The sequence below is a fragment of the Sapajus apella genome, unplaced genomic scaffold (genome assembly GCF_009761245.1).
Source record: "Sapajus apella isolate SASKATOON/1434 unplaced genomic scaffold, GSC_monkey_1.0 scaffold8, whole genome shotgun sequence".
Classification (NCBI taxonomy): Eukaryota; Metazoa; Chordata; class Mammalia; order Primates; family Cebidae; genus Sapajus; species Sapajus apella.
The window spans coordinates 45,894,007-45,906,470 of NW_022436948.1; the positions used below are offsets into that span (position 1 = coordinate 45,894,007).

The 12,464-nt window shown below is 35.5% G+C and overlaps 1 protein-coding gene and 1 long non-coding RNA gene across 4 annotated transcripts in view; one reads left to right on the top strand and one right to left on the bottom strand.

Moving 5' to 3' along the window:
* EPHA6 (EPH receptor A6) overlaps positions 1-12,464 on the top strand; it is a 970,705-nt gene that overhangs the window by 686,176 nt on the left and 272,065 nt on the right. For all 3 annotated transcript variants that reach the window (XM_032277212.1, XM_032277213.1, XM_032277214.1), the window contains one exon: positions 11,990-12,098. In XM_032277212.1, coding sequence (XP_032133103.1) covers positions 11,990-12,098 — 109 coding nt within the window. The remainder of the gene's footprint in view (positions 1-11,989; positions 12,099-12,464) is intronic.
* LOC116551014 overlaps positions 1-12,464 on the bottom strand; it is a 334,562-nt gene that overhangs the window by 111,967 nt on the left and 210,131 nt on the right. The gene's annotated exons all lie outside the window — the stretch shown is intronic.

The following is a 12,464-nucleotide window of genomic DNA, read 5'->3' on the forward strand; positions in this document are numbered from 1 at the left end:
TGAACGAGGGATGTGGTTCGCACAGTTTGGGTCAGGCATCTGTCAGTAATTCAATGCATATGACTGGGTGCCAGAGACAGGGCAATCTTCCAAATCCCTGCCCTGTGGGTGGAGGGAGTTTTTAGACACAGGGCTGAACAGATACCTGAGAGGATGTTTACTAACAATTTTGAGGTCAGCCTTTAATGAGCGCTTAGAATGTGAATTTTCTACTTTCATATCAATAGATGATAGAAATGGTACAAAAATACAGCGAAGCAATGGAGAAATCCTTCCATTATAAATGTGGAGAAGTCCAACCAGTATTTTTGCCAAGGTAAAAATAAAACCTCTCCAAGTTTACATTAAAATGGGCTGCAGGCAAAGCGAAGCAGATTTGAATCTGCCCCCACCGTTAGAAAGCTCTAGATGGAGAGTCCAGAGTCCCATACCACAGGATACTGTGAAAAAAGATTATTCTGGCTTGGAAATTTTTCAAAGCAGGTATTGTTCTCAGCCATCAAAAAGAAAGCCGTGGAGTAATGCTCCCATAGAAAAAGTTATATTGAACTGCATAGCTCTGCACCATGCTTTCCAGGATAAGCTATAGAAAAAATATGCTTGTACAAAATGGAAATATCTTGTCTCGTTGTGTGGAGTTTTGATCAATTGCCTTTTGTCTGCCAAAGAAAATGATTTTCATTTTGATAAAGCTGGTGATGCTCAATTCTTTCTGGCAGCAGTAGGATAGCGGAATTATTTGTATCCTAAAATCAATTCTAGTTGTTGAAAATTACACCCATATCATCAGCATGTAGGAAGATGCTTATCTTTCTATCTGCCGTGATGGCAAATACCCAGTTTGTCTAAAATCAGTGCCATATTATGAAGACATTAGTTAAAAATTAATACATAAAACACAATTCTGTTTTTATGTTACATGACAAGGTGAATGGGTAAACTGGGAAATGTTCCCTTTCAGTTCAATTTTAGAAAGGTATTTACTCTCACATTTGCAGATCCTAACATTAAGCCTCATTTTTTAATTAAAAATTTTTGAAAATTTTGTGTCAAAATTGTGTGAAAAAAATCAATTTTGTATAGGTAAGCAATCTAGATTTTCTTCAAAATAATAGTAGTAAATAGTAAGGCAATACTGTTTGGAAAACCCTTTTGCTGCTAATATAAATCATGTAACTCGGAGACCTCACACACATGGCTTACGGAGAAGCAGGGCATAAATAATTGAAGGGACTCCAAGAAAATTGATGGAGCCATAGTTTTGTGCTGCTATGGGGTGGGCCTTTTTAAAATAGAGTAGTCTCCCATTGAATTTCTCCAGAATTAATCCTGGTGATTGGTTAGAGGTTGTTTGAGGTAAATAGTTGAGCGTTCTTCAGAACAGCCTTCAATCAGTGATCCAAAACCTTTCCTTAGAACATATTCACTTTCAGGAGATGGTCAAATGAGTTTTAGTATAAAGCAATAGCAGGTCCTTAAGGATATACACTTGGGTCCAAAAAGCTAAGAAAAATTCGCACCTGGCCTTGATGGTTAGCCATGCCTCCATAAATAGTTCTTTTGAAGCCAAATAAAAGACAACTGTAGCCTCCAATTTGTGTTACCATAAACTGTGAAAATTCACTAAAAGCCTTCCACAGCAATTTAGCTCCAGTATTTTGGTGATAATTAGTTTATAATTAGCTAGGTTTCAATTAAGCTAATTATCTCACATTCTAACATGCTGTCTTGCTAAACTTGCCAGAAATACTGTCTGCCCATTTTTTTTGGTGTTGCTTTTGCATCCATGCAAGTTTTATTGATACATGCGACCCATTAGACTCAGGGCAGACAGGACTTATCCCCAAAAAACTATCAGTCTATTAAAGAAAAATAAATTACATTATCTCCTGGCACATTTGTTAGTCATTCTATAGAAAAAGGTTGTTTTAGAAAGGTGAGCACATTTCCACTCCGTTTCACCTTATGCTTCCAATCCTGTCCATCCAGTGACCAGGCAAACAGACTGGGGAGGCTGGATTTATCATCAAAATAAAAAGACAATAGTGAAGTTAGATAGAAAACATTCAGCTCAAGCAACATAATAAACAATGAGAAGTAACTAAACCTAGTTTTGATATATAAAGTCCTGCAGCGCCCTGCCCCATATTAGCATTTACATCCAGTCAAATTATTTCCTCTTGGTTCATTATATGAAATAGGACTCTCCATTTCAAGTGGCAGATGTACTGGCTTAATGAAAAGTGAGACTTTATTGCCTCAGGTAACTGAAAAGTCAAAGGGGTAGTGTGAGGGTCAGGCCAAATCCAGGCTCTCCAATGATGTCTTTAATAATGCCTCAGTCTCAGTTTTGTTTTCTTCTCTGTTGGGTTTGTCTTCAGTATTCTTACATTTTGCAAGAGTTTATGCCACTGGTCAAAATGGCAATATTGAGTAAACTAACATCTGTATATACCCTATTCTGGAGTCTGAATAAATATATATATATACATTTTTTGAGATGGAGTTTTCACTTGTTACCCAGGCTGGAGTGCAATGGCGCGATTTTGGCTCACCACAACCTCCGCCTCCTGGGTTCAGGCAATTCTTCTGCCTCAGCCTCCTGAGCAGCTGGGATTACAGGCACGTGCCACCATGCGCAGCTAATTTTCTGTATTTTTAGTAGAGACGGGGTTTCACCATGTTGACTGGGATGGTCTCGATCTCTTGACCTCATGATCCACCCGCTTAGGCCTCCCAAAGTGCTGGGATTATACGCGTGAGCCAGTGTGCCCGGCCTGTTTTTTTTTAATTATACTTTAGATTCTGGGGTACATGTGCAGATCATGCATGATTGTTGCAGAGGCACATTCATGGCAAAGTGGTTTGCTGCCTCCATCCCCCCATCACCTATACCTGACATTTCTCCCCAGGTTACCCCTCCCCCACCCTCCCTTCCCACTATCCATCCCGTAGCCCCCTCAACAGACCCCAGTGTGTGATGCTCCCCTCTTTGTGTCCAAGTGTTCTCATTGTTTAACACCCACCTATGAGTGAGAACATGCAGTGTTTGATTTTCTGTTCTTGTGTCAGTTTGCTAATGGTTTCCAGGTAGTAACTTGAGAAAAATTCAAGCGTGCTGACTGGACTCAGATTAAATTATGTTGATCTATTTCTTGTCTATCTCTCCAACTTTCTCTTCTGCATTTTGGTGTGTGTCCCAGGCATCTCAAAGTATATATAAACTCCAAAGATGTTGTGCTAATTGTATCTTTGTGCTGTTTGTGATGCTTCTTCTAGCTACAGTGTCAGAATATCTACTCACCATGTTGGTGACTTGCAGATTTCTTCTAGTCATTCCAGATTTAGTTTAAGAATCCCCTTCTTTGTAACCTTCCTTTGATATTTCCTATGGAGATTACCACTTTCCCCCTCCTGTCCTGTGACCTTCACACACTCCTCCATTCTAGCACCAGCGTTTCTGTATTACAACTAAGGTTTCTATCTCTCTCTCTCTCTCTCTCACTAAAGAGAAACTATGAGGAAATCACACTTCAGTTTTCTTCATCTTGCCAAGCTCTATATCACAGCGCTTAACAAATGATATTTTTGTTTTTATTGAATGAATAATGAGCTGGTGAATGCGAATTTCCTTAAGAAATTATTTAGAATTTTTTCTAAATAATTCTGTTTTAAAAATCAAGATTATTTTCTTTAAATATTTTTCTATGAAAAATAGGCTTTAAATAAATCTAATTTATACAGTTTACACAACTTATGAAATTTGTGGTCTCTAATGGTTATCCATGTCATTACAAAGCTCTTTATCTCAAACCACAGTAACCGTTATGTTAAGAAGCTATAATCTCAGGCTATATGATATGCTCACCAATGTGCAAATACCCACTATTAATATTGTGGCACATGGGCAATAGTATTTAAAATTGAACATTATTGGTTCCAGATCAGTGATCCAGGGAAGCTGTGAACTTTGTAAGGAAATCCTTTTCTACATTGGATGTTAAAAAATTTGTAAAGGATGAAAGATGTATGCATGAAGATATAAATGTTCTTTGAGAAAAAAGTTCTCAAAGACCTATTTCAACTGCCTGTAGCAATATGAAATATAGACAATTACACATTAAATCTTTGACATTTAGAATGTTGACAGTAGTTTCAGGTGTTTAAATGTCTCAGTCATTTTCCTTGTTCTTTGAAATTTGTCACATGAAGCCTACCTGTGGTAAGGCATCTTGACCATTCATTAATGAACACAAGAATCTCTTTTTAAAAAAAGGATAGAAAGTGTTTCCTTACGCTGCACTATTTGCCTCTGCTTCTGCCTCTCCATCAAATTGTACCCAACTCACATTTTCCAATTATCCCTATGTCATTTGGCATTTTTATCTGACAAGTAAATTGAGGTCATCAGGAAGAGTAAATCTCAAAATCCTTGGTGTTTCAATGTAACCACAGTCTGATGTACCGAATTGTATTGCTGTGGAGCAGAAGTGGCAGAGGAGTGGAAGGCACTGCTGTGAAATCAGTTTCTGGAAAAAAAAAAAAAAAAAAAAAAAAAAAAGCACTATCCCTGCGAAAGGTATCTGTTTCAACAGAAATCATCCATGAGGTTTGTTTCCGTACTGCTGAGAAATCAATAATCAGCTTACTTGAATGGAAAAGAGAATCTCTTGCTATTCTCTTTTATTTCTAATCTTAGAGATAGTTCTCCTTTGGGTAGTTAGCATTAAATATGGAATGAATGTAAAAGAAAGATGTCATTATAATACTCTGTTGACTATATTTACTTTTATTCAAAGCCTAGGCAGGGATATGTAGGGGAAAAAAAGACCCACATTTTCTATTAATTTATGTCTGGATAAATTATTATTTCTCATAGATACTTTTCATTTGGGTAGATAGCATCAAATATTGAATGATTTAAAAGAAAGATATCAGTATAATACTATGTTGACTATATTTACTTTTTTTCAAAGTCTAAACAGGGATATTTGGGAAAAAGAAATTGACCCACATTATTTTCTATTCATTTACCTCTGAACATACCAATTTCCAAAATACAAATATGTAAGGGAATGTAATGTAAAACTACCACATGTTTAAGCATTAATATTAACACACAAATCAAGTAAGAAAACTGTTCGTTAGCAAAGGGCATCTTATCCTTATATTTAGAATGTGTATTTTATTTCTTCTTCATGAACAATACACATTTATTAATACCTATACTGTGTATGGCTTGTGCTAATCCCTTGTTAGATAGAAAGTTGATACATCTCATTCTGCCCTCAAGAGGTTTGTAGTAGAGATGAGTCAAAAAACTCAAACTCTCAGGAAATGAATCATTTTGGCAATACAAGTTTTTGGCCAGGGTTTAATCTTAAGTGTTATTTTTATAACTTCTAAAATAGTTTGGAGGCAAATATTTTTTAATTCTGCATCCTCAAACTCTATTTCTAAAATACACTGGACTTATCTCAGTATTTTCTAGTTAATATCGAATGATCATATCAATCGTATTGAGTTATAAAATATAGTGAGTCCTTTGACACTCCTTTAATTTTCTATGGCTATTTGATCATAAACTCCTGGCTCCTGACTAGTGTACACTTTGGAATCTTGTTTCAGAGTTTCAGTTTTTCTACCTCTTCCATCAGTCTGATTAGCAGTGTGCAGCTCTACTCAATTCCCTCTGTAGATGCCCCCCACACACATAGCTTCTAATCTGTTGCCTACCACACTGTTTTATGAACTTGGAAATCAACAGATATGTATGAAGTAAAAGTGTGAGGGAACAAAGCTGTTTTATAGTATGTGAACATCCGTTAGATGTCTTTCCAAAGGACCTTGTGTTTGTTTGTGTCTTGCTTTCTATTGTTCAACTGCATCACCTAATTGAGCCACTGTCCAGCTGATTTCAAATACATGTGATTATATGGGTGCCTGAACTAAGAAAATACAGTGGGAGTTAGAGAGAAGGAGAAAGAATCTAAGAAATGCTTTAAACGTATAAGGGACAGGACTGATCAACTTGGAAGGTGAAGGAGAAAATTGGATGAGGGAATGAGTCCAAGGTTTCTTGCCTGAACACCCCTGAGAATTGGGGTACAAGAGAAAGGGATGATTTTACCCTCTAGGCAATGGGAAATGTTCTTAATATTTTAAAATGTTGTTGTGAAGAATAATTATTTGTCTGTATAATGTGGATGAATTGTGAACAGATACTGTGAACAGGCAACCTAATAGCGAATGATGAAACTAGTCTACTGCTGTGGGGCAGAGCCCTAACAGTAGGCTGTGTCGCTGGTAATAAAGGCAAGATGAAAAACTTGACTCTGGACTTGTAGGAAAATACAAAATCAAGGATAACCCTATGCTTTCAAGTCCACATGGCCAAAATGATAACAATATCATCTACAAAGCCACAAGTTTATGTTTGTCTAGGAGAAGGGTTTCCTCAGCTCTAATCTGTATCTCATACTCTTACATCTACTGAGAATGTGGCGTTGAAAATGTGCAGATTAATTCATCTCTATTATGTGTTGCTAAATTATCATAAGGTTAAGCCAATTCTGATTTCTGTACATGACCTGAGAGGAGAATTATCCTATATTGGTTGTCAATAAACTTTACCATGAATTTACTATGCATCATCAATCCATGGCTGTCTTGAGGTTTATGCTATGCTAAAAAATCATTTTGGCGAAATGATGAAGACAATTTCACTGAGCAGCATTTTCGTATGATGCTTTATTTAAAAATCATGTTAACTACTGTCTTCAATAACTTTAAAAAGATGTTCAGAATGGAAAAGAGTTAACTTTAAAAATCTGTTCCACAGAAAATGACACAGAATGCAAATAACAGATTTTACTTTGAAATGTAAATATAAACTAGAATAATCTTGATTACAGGGAGACAAAATCATATGCCTCCATAGAAGAAAATACTTTGGTTAAAAATAGCCAAATTGCCTTTCCCTCGCACTTTCCTAAAGATATGAAATATCTTTTTTAAGTATTTAGATTCCAAGTAAAGCATTTCACTTTTTTTCTTTGAGATGGAAACAAACCACACTTAATAATGTCATCACAACTTATGCCAAGCACTGTTGCTCAGTTACAATTTTGCAATTCTTTTTGGATAATTGCTTCCTCTTAAGGAAGTATACTTCTTTCCAAACCATAGAATGAAATATATCATAATTTAATATATGTATCTTTGTCCAAGAATACAGCCTCGACATTAAACAAAGGATCATTTCCTATCAGCCAGTCACAAATAAATTTTATTTTGCTCTATGGATTTCAATGTGGTTCTTTTTAGGGAGAAGTTTGCTTTCAATAGAAGCTACTTATGTGAGTAAATTATACATTTTTCTCCTACAAAACTAATGAGAAATAAGCTCCTCCTCAGGATTGAAAAAAATGAATGGATAATGCTATAGACAAGTTTTCATAACAGAAATTTATAGCTACACTGTATTTTTGTAGAATCCATTTGGTAGATAATTTCATGGTTTGCTTATTTGTTTCTTTATCTAAGTGTCTATTTAAATAAATCAAATTAATGAGACCTCTAGCCAAGGAAATCATCCTGCTCCTCCTCTTACTTCTGCCAACACATTGTAGTTTCCAAAATTCCCTGTCATCTGATTCACTGCTAGAGAAACTTACTCTTTTCCAACACCTTACAGTTTCCGTTTTGTAACAATAATTACTTTTGTAATTTCTTATTCAGTGTCTGTCTTCCCCACTGAACTGAAAATCCATGAGCACAGTAACTGTGTCTGTTTTGTTCATCATTGTGTAGCCTGTGTCTGTGTTGGCACCTAGCATATAATAGTTGCTCAATAAATATTAATTGAATGAACTAATAGATTCTTAACCTTAGACTCATATTTCTGAGCTTTAATCCAGTCAACCTGGTAAAATGTAGCAGTCTGAATTCCCAGAGGCTTCTACCACCCAGCAAACATTGTCTCCAAGCACACAGAATAATCGAATTTTTCTGATTGGTGTTGGGTAAACTCTCTTCGCATACATTGTATAGCTACACTGATGGTAAATCTCCTTCACATATCAAGGGGAGGGTGGCAATGTGGATTACTCCTGACCTTTTCTTACCAGAACCATCCGGTGCAAATAATTATTCAACCCATTCTCTCAAAGGAATATTTACTACCACGTAGGTGGGACACTGTATTGGTTTCCTAGTACTGTTAAAAAATTATCACAAAGTCGATGGTGTAAAAGAATAGATCACAGCTCTGGAGACCAAAAGCATGCTCCATCCAAAGGCTCTAACAGGGGCTCCTTCCTTTTCTCTTCTTGCTTCTGGTGTGTTCATTCTTAGGCTTGTGGGTTGCACAACCTCAGTCTCTGCCTTTGTCTTTACATGTGTCTTTACATGGCCTTCTCCTTTTTGTCTTTTCACTTCTGTCTCTTTTAAGGACACCTATCATTGGATTTGGGACCACCCCTTAATCCAGGATAATCAAGGTTCTTAATTACACCTGCAGATTCCTTTTTTGAGGGGAAGGGGAAAGGCTGTCACCATTCACCCCACTATAGATATAATAGTGAATATAGCCCTGCCCTAGGAAATTTGAAATCAAATGGGAAAGACATATTATAAAAAGTAATTTCAATAAATTGTGATAGTTTTGTTAGTGGAAATAGTTTAAGAGTCTTGGGGAACAACTGTCTGGAGACCTATCCAAATCTAAACAACCAGAAAAAAAAAGCTTTCCAAATGATGAGATATTCATGGAGGAGTGATTAGGAATTGACCAGATATTAAGAGTTTGGCTTATTCAAGGACCTGGAAGAAATTCAGTATGCTTAGAGAATGTTAAGATGTGCCTGAAGACATATGCTGGGGCCATTTTTACATAGCCTTCATAACAAAGTTAAGGGCCATGTAGTTTATCCGGAAAGGAAGTCAGAGCTCTGTGATGGACCAACACTATTAGGGTAAAAGGCAAAAATTATCCCTGTCAGGACCAAGGTCCTGAGTATTTTTGTTTCATAAGACAAATCTTGTGCTTTCCACTGTTTGATTGCAGTCTGCATGGATAACACCATATCATAGTACAATTGCTCTGAAAGATTGTGACAAGAATATTTAATTTAACATTCTCGTTTTATAGACATGAAGCCAAGTTCAAGCAAGTCTATGATTGTTCTAGGGTAACAAACACAGCTAGATCTAGTTAGTGCTTCTGTTAGTAAAATGGTGGTTTAAAGTACTGGCAATAGCTTGGAGATCGGCAGATTGAAGTTGGATTGCCAGCTTTCCCTTATACAAGATAGGTAACCTTGAGAAAGTAATGTAACTGCTCAAACTAGGAATGATAACAGTACTTACCTAACAAGACCACGGTGAAGACAAATTTGATAGTGAATTGAAGCTCTAAGTGTAGTTTCCTATTAAATAATGACTATTATTCTTGATGAAGATCATAATGTTGATGAGGTTTCTATAATCATCCCAGCCTCACAATCTATAGGATTTTACTCCCAGTATAATAGTGTTTTATTAAATACTCTTATTTTCTAATAAAAGTATTTAACATATTTTATTCTCCACACAGGAGTGTTTAGGGGTTCTAAGTTTAAGAAACAATTATGCAGGAATATGCATTTGTCAAAGTGTCATAACTTAAGATTGTTATTCAATTAAAATTTTAATTAAAACAAAGTTTATAAATGTAATAACACTGTGCAAAGGAGACATATTCGTAGAATTAGCAGTTTAATCAGTAATTATGTATGTCAAACAACATCTTGTTTTATTTTTTTTATTTTTTATTTATTTTTTCGAGACAGAGTCTTACTCTGTCACCCAGGTTGGAGTGCAATGGCACGATCTTAGCTCACTGCAACCTCTGCCTCCCAGGTTCAAGTGATTCTCTTGCCTCAGCCTCCTGAGTAGCTGGGATTACAGGTGCGTGCCACCGTGCCCAGCTAATTTTTGTGTTTTTAGTAGAGACGGGGTTTCAACATCTTGGCCAGGCTGGTCTCAAACTCCTAACCTTGTGATCCACCCGCCTCGGCCTGCCAAAGTGCTGGGATTACAGGCATGAGCCACCGCACCCATCCAACACCTTGTTTTATAACAAAGTAATCTGATTTTCAAAAGGCACACAATTACAAAATCTCCCTCTGAATTTTGGACTCAATAAATGATAGCTACCTAACTACTATGAAACAATATGCTCCTGATTCAAAATTCTTGAACTAGTCTATATATTTTACAGATACAACAGTTTTTAAGTAAATAATGTTTTTTATGAGTAAACGCCATCTGCTTTATCTTCAAAAAGATAATGTTTTCTAGAACATCTATTTGTTACATTTTTGTTATTCGATGACTTTCAGTGGGAAAATGTGACATTTTAGAGCACAACATTCCTTCCCATGATATCAGTGCTATTTTGCAGATTAGGAAATTCAGTGAAAAACTAATAAAAGACCTTCAGTACATTATTTATTAGATAAGATGCAGCTGTTTAACTTGTCTCTGCACAGAGTATGAGCAAAAATTTAACATTGTAGTAGATTGCTTGAAAATGTCTTGATTAAATCATAGTGACTAAAATCTAAGATTTAATAAATTTATCTTACTAAAACTGAATGTAAATGACTTTTGTTTTTATTTATATTTAGATTTCTTTAAAAGTCTCTAAAATGCTATAAGTGGTTTCTTACTGACTTGACAATAGTGTTTAAGGCTTAGACGTTCTGTAGTAGATACATTAGTTTTATGAGAATGTTATTACTCTGGGTATGAATTTGCACATAGTATACTGCATACTTAATTCCCAGAAAAAGATCTACTTCTGTGGAAGCTGTAAAGTACTCAAGTTTAATAAATGGTTATGGTAGAGACTTCTGCAGTTTGCTTCTCAGTTATATATTTTATTTGATTCAATTTTCTCCAATAACTAACGAGATTAATAGATATTATTTATTTTCAGTAGTCAAAATAAGAAACAAGTTTAATTTAAGGAATATTAAGAGACTGATTGATTGGTTTTTTAAAATATTGATGATTAACTGAATTATTACTACAAGTTATGGTAAAAAAAAAAAAAAAAAGAAAAAAGAAACAGATGAGACAAAATCCTGAAAGACTGAATTCTGGTTATAGTTCTATGTGAGCTTGGGCAATTTCTTCAATTTTTCTGTGTTTCTGTTTTCTTATCTCTATTATTAAGCAATTGCCTATTGTACCCATTAAAATTATATTTGATTAAAGCATTATTAATACAAAAAAGTAGAAGTGCTAATAAATCAATTGAAATGATATATGTTAAAACATCCCTGGAAGATTTGTAAAATGTGCAGCTCATGTGATTTTAAGAGACAGCTTTATCAATGAAAGAAAAAACATTTTGTAACCATATGTAATCTGGCCTTTTCTTCAAAAAAGAAAGCTTTTAAATATCATTTTTCTAATTATTGCTAATTAAACATCTAAGCACCCACTATGTATATCCTCGTGCTGTCTACAACTTTAGTATTTGAATTAAGCTCTATGAAATATAAAGAACATCATTCTTAACAGGAATTATACAGTAGTCTTTCTACTCTGTAAAAACAGATATCAAAACGGTCTATAAAGCCTGGTCTAGTGGCCAAAGTGTTTAGGAGGAAATACAGTGAGCAATTACGTAACGGAATTCTTTAGCCCATCTGCTGATTTAGTTTTACAGCACATACTTAATCTTAAATAAGGGATACTGGGAATTTATCTACTTTATTGACCTTTTTTTGAAGAAAGAGGAGAGGTTTATGTTGTGGGTTACGGCCCCAGCTCTTCAGCCCTTCTGGGTTTGCTTCATATATGTCAAATACTGAAATAAAGGCCAAATATACTGGGCTTGGCATTTGTTGTTGTATTTTTTAGTATAAACTAAATTGTAAAATGATTCCGATGGTGAAGTGTCACCCAGGGAAGTTGTAATATTGTGTCTCTGTTTCAGCTTCTGACATGGCAGCGGAACAAGGACAGATTCTCGTGATAGCCACCGCGGCCGTTGGCGGCTTCACGCTCCTCGTCATCCTCACCTTATTCTTCTTGATCACTGGGAGGTAACTGAAGCACACCAGATTGTTTCCAAATGTGGGAATCACCACTCCTTTTATACGCTGCATACTCAATGCTTTCAGATATAACAAGACATACCTGAGGCAGAGACGTATCCGGGAAAAGTTCACTCTGACAGTGAACCATCGTTAGTGATCTGTGTCAACAGTTTTCTGAATATGGAAAGATCCAAAGATGATAAAAGGCATTTGAAAGCTGTGAATGATGAATTTATATTCAATAAGTTACTCTGGGTTTTTTCTTTACGATAAAAATGACACCATAAAAATAATTTTCTTGGAAAAACTAATTTAATGGAATACCAGAACAATTCATATAAAAACTCTTTATAAACTTAGTGTTATAGAAAT